This window comes from Mustela nigripes, chromosome 6 (assembly GCF_022355385.1).
Source record: "Mustela nigripes isolate SB6536 chromosome 6, MUSNIG.SB6536, whole genome shotgun sequence".
In the NCBI taxonomy this organism is placed as follows: Eukaryota; Metazoa; Chordata; class Mammalia; order Carnivora; family Mustelidae; genus Mustela; species Mustela nigripes.
The window spans coordinates 38,272,108-38,288,190 of record NC_081562.1 but is presented as its reverse complement, the minus strand read 5'-3'; the positions used below and the strand labels follow the sequence as shown (position 1 = coordinate 38,288,190).

The window sequence follows — 16,083 nt, the reverse complement described above, 5'->3', positions numbered from 1 at the left end:
TTTTAGGTGTCCTAAAGGGTATAAAATAAGAGACTGGTACACGAAACAATTATCTCTTTTGTATATAAAATCTTTTCTTTGTTTATCTTTTAGCATACATACATTAGAATTGAAAATATTTGACTGAATTTTTGGTCCTAAATAAAGCATAACTTAAATTTTCATAGTAACCATTATAGACTTGATTTGAAATTTTGATTTGATATCAAAGTAGTTAAGTATTAAGAAAATAAATCAGAGTCTAGAAAGCCTTTTGTCCTTTATGGCCTTGTCTTTCCTGGAACCTGGTCCCACATTTACTGATTTCCATCTGCAGATCTATACTGGTCCAATTCACTTGGCACCTGTTCTAACTAGTGGTTAGTGTCCCCTTCTGACTGGAGATAATCAGGCTACGTTGGTGCTATACTATACTACGTTGGTGCCCTACTTAGAATCACTCGTGAGGTGTTACATGAGCTTAGAAAATATTTATTAAATGAATCAGACTTAATTTTTTTAATCTATTTTGAGAAATCTCGTGATTTTCTAGTTAGAATGAATTGTATTCTTCTTATTAAAAAACTTTAGTTCTTTTTAATCTATGAAAACCCCTATCACAGTCTGAAGTTCCGATTTATGTGTTTGTTCCATACTTTTCCTCTGAAAAAGATTTCTTTTATTCTTCTTTGCATCCTCCAGGGCTCAACAGAAGGACTTGCAAGTTTTAAGATATAATCAATGCCTTTGGAATTATACATTGGATTTGAGCGAGCTCTTCATTTTATGATTTATATTAAGTGATGTTTTAATAAAAAAATCCTAACGGATTTAAATTAAAACCTAAAAAATTAAGGTCTAAGAAATTAAACCTAAACTCTATTAAAAAAAAAAACTCTTATATCATGGGTTTTACAAATATGAGGAAAACTTTTTCAAGCATTTACCAAAAAAGGATGACATTTCTCAAATGTTTTATAATTGTTCATTAGCCCTTTGACCATCTATTGGGAAATAGACAATAATGTTGAGCAAATAGTTTTTTCTTAATGCCGCAAAATCACTTGCAAGATTATTTACCCATTAAGAGCCCAGTTATATTGTAATGCAATGACATGCCTAAATTGATCTGTTTCCTATTCTTTTAGATCATCCAATTTAGCTCTTTGGAGAGTCTGTGCATTTGAAAATGTTAAAGCTTGCAAATACAAATATGTGTTCAATCAGTCATTCAGTTCCTTGTATGAAATTGCATGTGCTGGGGTCCGAAGTTGGTATTTCTTGTGTCCCCTGAGGGACACAAGAAATTATTTAAAAAATAGAATTCAGCAAAGACTGGTCTTTTTGAGTTTTTGAGCTAACAATACATTACATTAAAATATTAATTTTCTTTTTAAAGATATTAGAATTCATCTCTGAAATCTTAGAGATGGTCTTCATTATATATGGCAGTTGTGCAATTCTGTCTTTGCAAATACATTTTACAGTGCTGGTGTTGATGATCTCCCACCCAGGCGGAAATCAAACATGCTGCTCTATATTTTACAGCATTGGCACTTGTTTCCTTGGAGTCTGCCGAAAGGCCAAACTACTTTCTCTATGTCCATGATGATGACACTCTCAGTTTGAAACTGTGGCAGGCAAATTCAGCCTTCCATCGAAGAGCCACATTTCTCCACCATCAGGGGCTCTGGATTCCTGGTTACAGTGCATTTGAGTTATACAGCAAAAAAGGCTTTTTCATCATCCTCACAGATTTTAGTGTCAAAGCATCAAAATATGATGATTCTGAAGAATTCAAACATTCAAGTAGCTTCAGCATAGAAGGTATGATTTCTGAGATCTTCAAAAGGAGAATCAATAGATAATTTACCTTTTGGCAAAATATCAAAAATTTTTAAGTCATTTGTAAATGAGTCTAAGTAGACTAACTGGTATGACCTTGAGTGAGTGAGTTTCTTAACCTCTTTGTCTTTGGTTTATGTGAAATTAGAATGGGGGAAATAATAATACCTACTTTATAGAGTTATTATTATGTCACATAAATTAATTGGCAGATAGTTTAGAACAGCCTTAAATAATGTTACTCTTATTTATGGTCCCAGTTATTACTTTTAGGGCTATCTGGACTTTGGAAACTGAGCTTCCTTGCATCTCTTGGGTCTACTGCTTGTACTTTTTCTTTCCTAGAAGGCAGCTTCTCAATATCCTGATTCTTAATGATAAAGGCAGCACGTTTATCTCTGTCTTTTGAATAGTAAGGTATCTGGTTCCATTGACTTCTGGAAGATTTCCCTGGTTCAGTAGAAGCCTGGTTTTATTTCTAGAAATCCTTACAGTTTTATAGCTGTTGAATTTTCTGAATTTCAGAGAGGAATCTCCACTTCCTCATCTGATGTTTTTTCAAAATCTAGGAGCTTAACACATACCTTGGATCTCCCAAACAAATTCCTTCATTTTAACATATCATTTGTTTCATTTATTCATTTGCCTTTTCTGTTGTTGATAAATTTCTGCAAACCTCGATAGTCTTTGGATTTGAGGAATTCAGATGAGCTTCAAATTTTTGCCTATTAAAAAGGGTTCCTGCACTCATGAGAAAAAGTCACTGATATGTCTATACTACATTCTATAGAGCAGATATGATGTTTTTACTTGACTTTACTTAAAAGTTGAATGTTTTGACACTCTGTTTCCCCTCCAGTCTAGTTATACTCAGACCCAGTGGCCCCACCTAAGTTTTGGACAACTGTTGCCACTGGCATCATTAGAATCTCAGAAACTGATCAATGCGGAGTTCTTAAAACTAGGAAATTCTAGGGATCTACTCTAGTCTTAGAACCAATCCTCTGTCAGGACTCACAATTCCAGTGACCTAGATCTAATGGCCACGCTAATCTTTAGATGCACAGATGCCTTCCAAAAAGTTTTATTTTCCTATCCATACTTTAGGATTCCATTCTGTATCCAGAATCTGAGAAACATAACACCTACCATGAATTTTCTCCTTTATGGAGCTCTCTTCTCCAGATATAATTTTGGACTGCTACAGAAAGATTGTTCTATGTTGTGAGAAGAGAGAGTACTAGCAGAATTTGTAAAAGGAAACTCTTCAATCAAGGGAGGTTTTATAACTGTAAGCATGTATTATTAAAGCCCATTCATTTGTTTTTGTCATCAGATAATTCTTACCATGTACAAGGTAATGCTCTAAGTTCTGTGAGAACAAGGATGGAATGCTCTCCCTAGGTTTGATGTCAGGAAATATGTCTTTGGTCTTGCCATTTTCCTAATTGTTTGAACTTGGCAAGTCATTTGGCTCCTCTGAGCCTCATTTTTTTTTTCATTTATAAAATGAAAATAATACTCAATAGGCTTTCTAGGATAAAATAGAATAATGGACAAAAATTACTTTGCAAAAAGTAAAATTCCAAACAAGTGTTCAGTATTATGACATGTAGATCATTAGAACCCAGTGAACATAAAGGGAAAAGATTTTGAATTTTTCATTGTTTTCTCCAACTGCTGGGTTTTAAAAATCTTTGGAAGGTGGACTAACATTTAAATATTCAACCTAACCATGAAATATTTTGATCACCAAGTTATTGCCATGTCTTTTTCCCTAGCTCTGTCTTTTCTACAACATTATGGTCAAGGAGGGGTCAAACCCTAGAAGCGTTGCTATCATAAATCATTATATTTCAAGCTGTACATTAAAAATATGTGCAATCTAGACTTTCTTCTTTCTCCAGAAATACAGGCAGCAGTGCCCTACCGGAGGATGTGTGAATGGAGATACGAACCTTGTGCCACTCCCTGCTTTAAAACATGCAGTGACCCTGAGGCGCAAACGTGTAAATTTCTCCCACCGTAAGTCGTGTTTAACCATTCAATGCACAACTTCCAGCACTAGCACATTCTTCTCTCAATGGACTATTTTTTCTTTTTTTAGAATTTTAAAAGTAAAAGACCATTCTCAAGACTCATTTGTATGTGTTCTATACTTAATAAAGAATTCATTTCCTTGTATTCAAGCAGTAGTTATTGAGGGGTTGTGATGTGGCAGGAATTCTAGCTGATATGAATGTAGTACTGAATGAAACAAAGTATCTCCCGTCATGCTGCTTACACTTTGTTGGGTTAAAGCAGAGAATAAGCCAGTGAAAAAATAAATGTGTAATACAATATATTGTTAGATGGAGATAGTTGTTGTGGAGAAACAGAAAGGAAAGTAAGGGAGACAGAGAGCATAAGGCATGTGTGTCTTTGCTAATTAACATAGAGTGGTCAGAGAAAAACACATGAACAAGGTAGTGTGTGGTCAGAGATGTAAAGGAAGGAAGGGAATTGGCTATGTGAATGTCTGGGGAATGATCTGAGAACAGTGCAAAGGTCCTGGGGTGGGAATATATCTGGTATGTGTGAAGATAAACAAGGAAGTCAGTTAGTTGGGACAAAGTGAACAAAACTAAAAGAAGTAGGAGATGAAACTGGAGAGTCATGGTGGTGTGCAAATCACATAGGGCCTTGTGGTCCATTGTGGGGACTTTGTTTTTTCCTCTGAGCAATGTTCTGGTATATTTTGGACAGAGAAGTGGCATGGTTTGATTTATGTTTAAAAAGTTTCCTCTGGCTGTTGTACTGACTATTGGGAAGGCAGAGGACAAGGGCAGAACTGGTCAGTAATTCAGATAAGATGTGAAAGGGATTTGACTAGGATGCTAGCCCTGAAAGTTGTGAAAAGTGTGAAGATTCTGCATATATTTTGAACTTAGGGCCATGGGTTTTACAGATTTAATATTAATCATGAGAGATAAAGGAGTTAGTTTCAAGGTTAGGCATCAGCAATTTTTAGGTAGAACCATTTGAAATTACCATTTTTGTAGTAAAAAATGCTCAAATATTAGATGTTTCCACTTAATGGGGTGACTTAGTTGCCATCTATTGAGGTAGGGAGCACGGTAGGGGAGCAATCTGTAGGAAAAGTCAGGAATTTAGTTTTGAGGATATCAAATTTGAGAACAAAATTGTTCATTAGATTTGGCAAAACAGAGAATATGAAGAGCCAAAACAGAGACAGAGTATAAACAGCTTCTTCTTCTTCTTCTTCTTTTTTTTTTTTAAGGAGTTTTGCTGTAAAGGAGAACAAAGAAATGAACAATAATAGGAGGGAATATTTTTTAAAGGATCATTTTACATGAGGCCTCTGTGAGCTTCATTTCTGTGATAGACACTGAGTCTACAAAAGGTTCTGGGCACGTGAATGAATGAGACACAGCACTTCTTTCCAGTCTTTAGGAAGAGGACAGAAACAAAACCCAATAATGATAATACAGTGGAAAGAGGGCTGAAGCAATAATGAAAACAACTAACACACTGTAGTCTTTGTAGAGTGACTCACACGGTGCCGAGTGCTGTGAATTGGGTCATCTCTTTATCCCCACTGTCGGGGGGATAAAGAGGCACAGGGAGGTGACACAATTTGCTCTCTATGACACAGTTTCTAGACACTCGGGCCAGGTATTGAACCTCTACTGGGTATGAAGTGCCATGGGAGCAGAGAGAAGGAAGTATTTCTATTTCTATTTCTTTCTCTCTCTCTTTTAAAAACGATTTTATTTATTAATTTGAGAGAAGGAGTGTGCAAAAGTGGGGGAGGGGCAAAGAGAGAGGAAGAGCAGATTCTCTGCTGAGCTGGGAGCCCGAAGTAGGGCTCGATCCCAGGACCTGGAGATCATGACCTGAGCTAAAGGCAGAAGATGCTTAACCGTCTTAGCCTTCCAGGCATCCCTCTATTTTCTTAAAAATAAGAACAGCTAATTCTGTATAAAAAGGAGACATGACCAGCATTCACTTGGACCTCTCACGTTCACACACCTACTTCCTGCCTCTTCTGGTAGCCCTCAGGAGGAAGGGACACAACAGGGAAGGGGGGGCACAATGAGTTGGGCACTGGGGCAAGGAAGGGAGACAGAGGGCAGAGAGCATCGCCCACCCAAGCACAGGGGAGGAAATGAGCTATAGTTTGAATTAGCGTATTATTTCTTGTGGTATAACCAATCTCCTAGGCAGCTGAACCCAGATGCTCAGTGCTTCTGTAGTTTGGTCTGTAGCTTATTCCAAAACTTTCGGTTAGGATTCAGAGAAGAGATTCAGGATGAAACTTTGCCTCTCCCAAGATTTCTCATCTCTGTCTTCCTTCAGCTTCTCCCTCTGCCCTGCACTGAGATGCCTAATTATTTCTCCTGAGGAAGACTCAAGTACAGATCTGGGGCTTTTTTTTTTAAGATTTAATTTACTTATTTGAGAGAGATCATGAGAGGGCAAATGGTCAGAGGGAGAAGCAGACTCCCTGTGCAGGGAGCCTGATGCAGGACTTGATCCTGGGACTCCAGGATCATGAGCTGAGCCGAAGGCAGTTACTTAACCAGCTGAGCCACCAAGCCGCCCTGGAGCTGGGGCTTTAACACACCTCTGCTCCCCTCTCCAAGCCCCCCACAGAACCACCATCCTCCTTCTAGATTTTTGCAGTTTCTGGCACATAGCAAGTGTTAAAAACAAAAATATCTAGTGGAAATGAGAACTTCTATGAGAAAAGATGCCAACTAGCATACCATAGAGCCCATATGTAAATACAGTTTTTCCCTTATGTAATATACCTATTATAAGAAATGGTCTACATCTGAGGCATTTATTTATCAGTCAGAAGTTGAATAGATGATCAGTTGTGTGACAAAATAAAGAAGAATCTGCTGTGTGCAACTATGAAGGCGTTTTAAAGGAATAAGTTACTGATTTTTGCAAAATATTTTAAGTGGCTTTGGTTTTGACTTGCATAAAAAAAATCATGAAGTAATTGAGTTGCACAAAAAATTGATGTTTATTTAATTTAATGATAACTTACTGTCCCTAGTCTTTCCATCCATATAGTAACTTTAATTTTTGTGTTTTGTTTGATGAAATTTAGAATAGACTAGGAATATCATACACCAGTTGAAGTTTTATTATTCAAATTCATTTTATAAAATAAACAATTGGTCACATAAACTAAGATATTTATGTAAAAAAATAATCTGTGAGGGAGGTATCCAAGAGATGGCTAAATGTGTCTCATGTTAGAAGAGAAATTAGCTTTCCTTGTTTTTTTGTGTGTTTTTTTTAAAGTGTTGCCTGGATTTCTTTCCGTCAACTAGTGCCCTCTGGTGGCAATACTTACTCCTAATGTCAGGTTCATTTTCATCTTGAACTGGAAAGAGGCTTTGAGTATTTTTAATTCAGATTCTCTACAGATATTGGAAATGTCTAAAACCGGAAATGTCTAAAAATATTTAAAATGTTATTACTAACTTCTAGTGTATTTGAAAGTCAGATAAGCAAGGCTTTTTATAAAAACATTTGTGTTTATTCTCTCTAGCATGTATGAATTCAATTGGTTATACACAAAAGATTGCATTTATTTTGTTATTGGACTCTGAGCATCAATTAGACAAGAAAGAAAATGTAACCTCACTACTTATATTGACTTCATTCCCTTAGATAAAAGCATTCCAGATGACCACTCTTGTCTTTGGCCCAAGACATTCAAGCCATAGCGCCTTCAAATTTGGGACCCCTGCTTTGCTTCCGTGCCATGCATGAGAAGTGGAGATCCTTAAGAAAACCGAACATCCTGGAATTTGCAATCCAATATCCATAGGCTTATATACAACCATACCCTCCCAGGGCACTGCCAAACTTTTGGGGTCTTGAGAACCACCCCTTCTGCTCCTCCCCTCCCTTTTCTAGAAGAACAGCAACCATGTTCTACCTCCATCCATTCCACCTGGAGAGTCCTAATACCTTTTCAATGATTTAGGACTTAATAGTACTCAGGGAGAGCTACTGAATATCTCTTTTGTTGTGCCAGTGTCTTTAAGGCAAGGATATTTAAAAAGCATCTCTATCAACTGAGATTTGGAGGAATGTAAGAGTGGAAAGAACAACAAATACAGATTAAAATCACAATAAATGATTCTTCTGCATTTCCAGTGATTTGTAGAGCATGGCTTTAGTGTGTTCCAAACACAAGCATATGCTTTGAAAATGCTGTGTTCAGATTCTTCATGAATCATGAATGATACCTATTTATCATCCCTTAGGGATTGGGATTTCATAAAATGAAGTATGATGAAATACAACAAATGGAGCACTCCTTACTGCTTGGCAAACAGAGTAGAAGACTTTCAGGAAGAATATGTGTTTATTGCATATATTAAATACAGTATTTTTTTATTTTAAACTTTTTTCACTTTTTTTTTTATGTAAAGGGTTGAAGGATGCTTGCCCTACTGTCCTAAAAATATGATCCTTGATGAGGTCACCCTCAAATGCGTTTATCCAGGAGACTGTAAGTGGGAAATGTTCCTAATTTATTCTGAAAAATGAAACACATAAGTATTTTTTTCTCTACTGATGGCAAGTGGTTATAAACAGAAGTTTTAGACAACAGACTTTTATAAGATTCTTCTTTAATATCCTTTCCACTTTTTTTGTTATTGTTGTTTTTACTTCTAAAACATATAAATCTTCCCTCTGACACCCCTCCTGTGTTTTCTCCCCCAAAACATTTTTCTGGAAGCTAAAGATCCTTTTGGAAGTATATATGGACCTCATTTTAAGCACAGCAGATTAAGGAAGTGTATCTTTGTGCTTTTTGGTTTTTGTTTTCATTTTTTGTTTTTGTTTTTTTGTAGGCATACCTCTGATTCCCACAGAACCTGCATTAGTGCCACCAGGTAAGCCGTCTCTACCCATGTTTACAGCTATTGTTACCATTTGAGACCCTGAGATTAGCATTATGTAACTTAAGTCTTAGCACACTTAATAACGGCTAACTGACATCGGTATTACCCATTGGCTTGAAAACCCAGCAGTCACTTTGTTGCGTTCCGTAGCTGTTCACTGGCTCAGCATGCCAGGTTTTCTGAACGCCAGGTTTTCTGAACAGCTTCATCATTTGGTTTACTGCTTCCTCTATTTCGGTAGTACAGATAACAAGGACTTCCCTCACATTTTAAACTTAGAATTTGGGTGTCGCTAAATCGTGCATAAATATTCGCAGTCGTTAAGTAGACTCTGAAGAGAGGCTCATGCAAATGAAGTCATCCTTTGGCACTTCCATTTTTGTTCTGTCCCAGCCTCTGGAGTGGACATTCTGGCTCATACCTCACTCTCTCCCTCTCTAGGAAATTTGGCATAGGAAAGAGTTTGATAAATCTGTTCACAGTAAGGCTTGACAAATGTATTATTTTTCCGGAGGTTATACTTTAGAAAAGTTCAGATACTTATTCTTTTTTTTTTTTTTTTGGTTATATTATCATAGCTTCACTGTATTTCTAATTAAATTATCTACTTAAAAAGGCAGGTAGGTGTTGTGACCTTATGTAAGGGTTATGGCTTTCAGAGTCCATTCCAAGAGATTTTAAAAATAAAAATGTTCTGAATCAATCATCTAAATAAACAAAATTTTAAAAATTGAAGTACTGTCGACATACATAAACCTCTCAATAACTATTACTATTCCCATATTCCCACTATTCTTCCTGGCTCCCAATTATCAAATATTTAGCACCTGCCAAGCGCTGGACTAACCACTTGGCATACATTTAATCCTTGTAAGTCATTAGAATTTTCCATGACTCTGTGTTTATTTTGGACTAGAACTTTATTTCCTCTTCTATGGCTTAAATGATTATGATGATAACAATAAAAATATTTAGGTTTGTATTGTTTCATATTTTCTAGAAGATGTAATCTTCTAGAACATGAACACTGCTCCTAGGACCAAGGAATGGGAATTTTGTTGTTCTTTATTCTTAAATTAGAAATGATAAAATAAGCACAAAATTAAGGTTACTTAGAGAATTTATTTCACTGAAAAAGTAAGTTTTCTCTTCTATCATTGTGATAGACTGAACTATGGCCCTCCAAAGATGTTGATCTCTTAATCTCAAGAATTTGTTAATATGATCTTACATGCAAAGGGACTTTGCAAATGTGAATAAGTTAAGAGTCTTGAAATGGGGAAATTATCCTATATTAATCCATGTGTTTCCAGTATAATAACAAGGGACCTGATAAGAGAGTGGCAGGAGTGTTAGAGTCAGAGAAGGTGACAGGATGACACAATCAGAGAAGGGAAGGGAGAGAAATTTGAAGATATAATTCAATGGCTTTGAAGATGGAAAATGGGACCATAAGCCAAAGTAGTCAGGCAATTCAAAGAGTCGGAAAAGCGAAGGAAACAGATTCTTCCTTGGAGCCTCTAGAAGGAATGCAGCCCTGCTGATACCTTCATTTTTAGGACTTTGATTTCCAGGACCACAAGATAATTAATTGATGATATTTTAAGCCGTGAAATTTGTAATAATTTGTTACAATAACAACAAGAAATGAATACAGTCATTTTTGGGCAATATCAACTCAACAGTGGATACCAATTATAGCTAGACAAAATTTCAACCATTCCTTTTGGCTCTTCTGTGGTCCTTCAGACTTTGACTATTTTAGAGATGACTTGAGTCCTAACAATAGATTTTGAAGGTGCCTTACACATGTGTTTACCAATCACATCTTCCCTGTTTATGGATCCCTTCTTCACTGCACCCCCACTGGTGGTCCACATGGGACTCAAAGCCCCATCCATTCTTCCTGCAAGGAAAACATTCTAGAAATTCACCAAGGGAAATAAATTAGCTTCACTACTTATTTTTAAAAGGCAATAGAATTTGTAACTCCTGAGCACTCTTCAGTGATACTGATATTTTTACCTGTTCAGACAATTGTGTTGACACCATCAAGACGGTGAAGAAGTTTATAGAATGGTGGTTAAAAATCTGAGATTTGGAATAAGAATCCCAAGTTTGAATTCCTAGCTTACCTGTCTATACCTTCATTTCCTTATCTGTAAAATGATAAGAGTGTTGTACCTACTTGATGGAGTTCTTGCAACGAATAAATGAAATTATCTGTATAAAGTTCCTTAGCACACGTTCTACTGCATGCAAATTCCTTATATGATAGATACCATTCCACTAATGGAAAGGATATCTTCATTTCTAATAGGTCCAGAAATGATTACTCCATCAGACTTCACTGTATTGGACGTGCTAACTCCCACAACGACAGGTTTGGAATGTGAGGTATGGCTGGGTGATCTAGTCCAGTTACTGGAATTCCTCATAGCATCTGTTCAAGTTTGTGTATCACTATCCAAATGCTATTAAACTTATCTTGCTATGTTCTGTAGTCTCTCTTTGCCAAGAGATAATAAGAAATATGCATTACATTTTAGCAATTTTTTGGTGCCCTCTTAGAGGGACAAACAACTGTATTTTCTCACATGGTTTAGACATGTCCTACTGATTAGATTCTGGTCACACTAAAAACCAAAATTCAGATGAAATCTTTTTCTTCTTCCTTAAGATTTTATTTATTTATTAGAGAGAGAGAGATGAACATGAGGAGTGGGGAGTAGCAGAAGGAGAGGGAGAAGAGAAGCAGACTCCCCACTAAGCAGGGAGCCCAGAAGAGGGCTTGATCCCAGGACCCTGAGCTCATGACATGAGCCCGAAGCAGGAGCTAACTGACTGAGCCCCTCAAATGAGGTCTTAAGTATGATACTTTAATAAAAAGTTAACTAATGTGGGCTGCTCTGTAAGATGGGAATTCAAAAATATTTATTAAGCAGCTATTATATGCCAGGCACTATGCCAGAAAACAAAGATACACATTGGCAAGCAAAAAAAGTTCAGCTCATTGGACCCCAGAGCTTGTAGTTGTCTTGGCTGAGACTTGAACACTTGGTTATCTTCTTGCTTCCAATGTGCTACTTGTTTGATAAGCCAACTATTCATTCCACCAATATTTATTTAACACCATTTTTGGCCAGGCATTATCTAAGTACTATAAATAAAGCAATATAAAAGCAAGCAAAAATCCATGCCTTTATGGAGTTCATATTCTATTGGAGGCTCTAAGATAGCCAGTAAGCAAAATAAGTTACTAAATTATAGAATGTTAGAAGGTGCTGCTCAAGGAATAATAAATCTGTTTTCAATGACATGCTCAGAAAATCCTCCCAGATAAAGTAACTTCAGAGTAAACAATCTGAAGAAGTTCGGAAATGGATCCCTGCAGAGAACTAAGGCAGTGGGAATAGCTGTGGAAACCAGGAAACAGGGTTCCAGGCAGAGGGACCAGCAAGTGCAAAGGCCCAGAGGTAAAAATATACCTGACATTTTAAAAGAATATTAAGGAGGCCATTAAGCTAGTAAGCAATAAGATAATAAATAAATTAGATTATTTAAGGCCTTGTAGATGATTGTAAAGACTGTGGCTTTTATTTTAAAAGACATAGGAAGACAGTGGCTATTTCTGAGCAGAGAGATTACACAATCTGATTTGTTATAGGATCATTTTAGCTGTTATGTTGAGAATAGGGTGCAAACAGACAACAGAACCAGTTAGGAGGCTATTGTGAGAATTTAGGCAGAGATGATGGTGGCATGGACCTGGGGAGAGCAGTGAGGATGGTGAGAAATGCCTGGGCTCTGAGTGTATTTTGAACATAGAGGGCACAGAATTTGCTGAAAGATTAGATGTGGGGTGTGAGTAAAACAAAAGCATCAAGGATTCTAAGATCTTTTCCTTCAGCAATTAAAGGATAAAATTGAGTTTTGCGATGTGAAGACTGAGATTGTTCCTAGACATCAGAAAGGTGCAGATGTACAGTTCTGGTAGACATAAATAGAGCTTAGAGCAGAGGTCAGGCTGAATTCAATTTTGGAACTTCTCAGTGATGGGATGAAATCACAAAAGGAGTGGAAGCAGATAGAGAAGAGGGGCAGGAGGAAGATATGACAACAAACGAGCAAAGGATAGTGAAATAGGAAAAAATGGAGGAGATTGTAGGTGGTCTAGAAGCTAGGGAAAGAAAACACTAAGGAAGATGGAGTCCTGTGCTATCTTAAATACGTTAGGAGGTCAAGCAAGGGTAGGTCTGAAAACTGATCGTTGGATTTGGCAATGTAGAGTTCATTGGTGACCTTGTTAAAATAGTTTCAGTAGAATGGAAGGTAGAGATTGTTTTAGGTGTTTAGATGTTGTAGGGACTCTAGTTTTTGTCCAACTGCTTTCATTTTCCTGGTTAAACAGAAAGCAGAGCGTCAATACTGGGAGGTGATACAACCACATCCAGAAAATTTTAGAAAATCAGACTTGACTATTTGCCTCCCTTTGGCTCTCAAATTTGGGAGTGCTCACCTAATAGTCTCACCATTTTGAGAAGTATTTAACCTCTCTTATCCTTAATTTTGATCATATTTAATATTGGAATGATAGAAACTCAACTCATAAAGTTTATGGAGAAGCAAATGAAATAAGCTACTGTTAGTGTACGGCATATAACAGATGCTAAATAGATGTTAGATTTTCTTCCCCATCCCCTGAGATGCAGTATAGAGTAGTGGCCAAGGTCACAGATTCCAGAGTAACAATCCCTGAACTTAAATTCTAACTCTTCCACTTACTAGTATGGGATCTTGGGCAAGTTACTTTGACCTTCATCCTCCTGATTTCCCCATCTATAAAAGAGGAAAAAAATAATAGTACCTACCTCAGAGGGCTATCGTTGGGGGAGTGAAATGTGTTATTAGAATAATGTCTTGAACATAATATGTGACATAAATATTTGATCATTGCTGTAATTATTACTATAACTTAAATATAATAAAATTTATATATTTTAGAAAATCTACCACTGATTTTTTAATTTGTTTATCTAGAAGTCAGTGAGCTATATATAAAAATTAACTTATAATGATTTTGGGGCTCCTGGGTGGCTCAGTGGGTTGAGCCTCTGCCTTCGGCTCAGGTCATGATCTCAGGGTCCTGGGATCAAGCCCCGCATCAGGCTCTCTGCTCAGCAGGGAGCCTGCTTTCCTCTCTCTCTCTCTGCCTGCCTCTCTGCCTAATTGTGATCTCTCTCTCTGTGTCAAATAAATAAATAAAATCTTAAAAAAGAATTAACTTATAATGATTTTATCCAGAGGCTATTAAACTGATCTCTCATATGAATGTTTAATGAAATATATATAGTGTTAAGTAATAGTTTTTTTAAACTGACATTAACAGAAGTTATAATGATACATTAGCTTTGTAAAACATATGAAAGCCTGACCTGTACTGTATAGGTCTGTTTGTAAACACTAATGAAGACAATTTAGAACAAGATTTCAATGTGCTCAGATGTCTGAGTATGTAGGCAATTCTGATATCAAATCAGTATGAAGGTAAAGCTTAAATTAAGTTCAAACTGAGCATTTTAGAGAGAATACACCAATAAAAATTGTAGTGAAATTTAAATGATCTCTCAAAAGCTTTTGTATTTAGGAAATATATACTATGGGTATTGGGATTGGGCAATTAAAAAATTAATTGAAAACATTTGTTAAAAAGAGGAAAAAGAAAACTAATTTTCTTTTTTATTAACAGCCTCAACAATTTGATCCTGTTTATAATTGTAGCCAATATATATGTCTTAATATGGAATGGCAGTTGTACAACTGGTCCCTCAATTGCCCAAAGGACTTGGAAATGCCCGACTGTGGTTTCCGGGGAAGGCCCGTGCAAGTGAACAGCGATATCTGCTGCCCTGAGTGGGAATGTCCTTGTAAGTTTGCATTTCTTACATGGCAGGCAGTTTTCCAATCAGGAGGAAACTATTTTTTTTGAGCTGATCACCTCACTCATCACACCCAGTTATTGCTGAACTTTCTCCATTTAATTTAGGATTTTATTTCCCAGTATGCAAATTTTAGAGTTGCTCCTTGTCAAATGTATTAACACTAATTTAAAAGTGTGTGTGTGTGTTTTTAAAGGAGTTATCATTAGTACAAATACAAATAGTGAATAGACCAAATCCATTCTCTACCATGTTTTTTAGGTCGGTGTTCCATGTTGTCAGAGCTGAGCATTATTACATTTGACGGAAACAATGCAGCATTGTATAGTATGGCTTCTTATATCTTAGTAAGAATTCCTGGGGAAATTATAGTTGCTCATATTGAAAAATGTTCCATGAATCAGGTAGGTCATAATTCATTCTCGTGTCATTTCTTCATAAATCTGTAGCTGATGTACACTGCAACGTTAGATATTGTCAGAGCAAGAGAGGGCTCAAGAACTCACTGAGATTTATCTTCTAGTACTTAAAAAAATGTTTCATGTGAATATATTTAGAGGCATGTAATATTAATTTGAATAATGTTTTTAAGAAGTCAAATAATATATTTTTAAAGTGTTTTTTATACATTTTTTTTCAGAATGGAAATTCACTTAAAAAGCTAGTGAGTATTTGTAAAGTGTTTCATAAATTTCTTCTCTTCATTGCTAAAGTTTTGTTTTGCTCCATAAAGTTTTAATTTTTTTTTTCAAATTAAGACACCCTCTGGAAGAATGTATGGACTTTGTTTTAAGAAGTTAAATTTGACAACATCTATGCATAAAATACTTGTTAATCGGGCAGCAAGAAAGGTAAGAGCTCAAAGTTAAGAGAGCCTCACATTGGAGAAAATTAAGAAATTATATTAAACACGTTTATTTCCAAAAGCAGGGAAAATTAAATATATCAGTGGAGTTTCATTATTATTGTGTTTAATCATTCATTTCATGGACAGTAAAAAATTGTGCTTCTTAATATTATATTTCTCCTTCCATAATGTACCACGTGTTGCAAATATTTCTCCCCTTGTGACGTTAGCTATAAAAGCCATGTCAAAGACATGAAATCCCTTTTAGGTAATGTGAGTGCCCAAGTTCCAGAGTGAACATTAGTGTTTTAAATTAAACAAGGTAGAGGAGGAGGAGTCAAGATGGCGGAGAAGTAGCAAGCTGAGACTGCTTCAGCTAGCCGGAGATCAGCTAGATAGCTTATCTAAAGATTGCAAACACCTGAAAATCCATCGGCAGATCGAAGAGAAGAAGAACAGCAATTCTGGAAACAGAAAATCAACCACTTTCTGAAAGGTAGGACCGGCGGAGAAGTGAATCCAAAGCGACGGGAAG

At 36.4% G+C, this 16,083-nt stretch overlaps 1 protein-coding gene across 2 annotated transcripts in view; it reads left to right on the top strand.

Annotated features, from left to right (window-relative positions):
* Positions 1 to 16,083, top strand: part of OTOGL (otogelin like) — a 137,209-nt gene that overhangs the window by 86,713 nt on the left and 34,413 nt on the right. For both annotated transcript variants that reach the window (XM_059404684.1, XM_059404683.1), the window contains 10 exons: positions 1,528 to 1,806; positions 3,732 to 3,849; positions 8,286 to 8,365; positions 8,712 to 8,785; position 9,407; positions 11,089 to 11,159; positions 14,512 to 14,689; positions 14,963 to 15,105; positions 15,342 to 15,365; positions 15,460 to 15,552. In XM_059404684.1, the coding sequence (XP_059260667.1) occupies positions 1,528 to 1,806; positions 3,732 to 3,849; positions 8,286 to 8,365; positions 8,712 to 8,785; position 9,407; positions 11,089 to 11,159; positions 14,512 to 14,689; positions 14,963 to 15,105; positions 15,342 to 15,365; positions 15,460 to 15,552 (1,061 nt within the window). The remainder of the gene's footprint in view (positions 1 to 1,527; positions 1,807 to 3,731; positions 3,850 to 8,285; positions 8,366 to 8,711; positions 8,786 to 9,406; positions 9,408 to 11,088; positions 11,160 to 14,511; positions 14,690 to 14,962; positions 15,106 to 15,341; positions 15,366 to 15,459; positions 15,553 to 16,083) is intronic.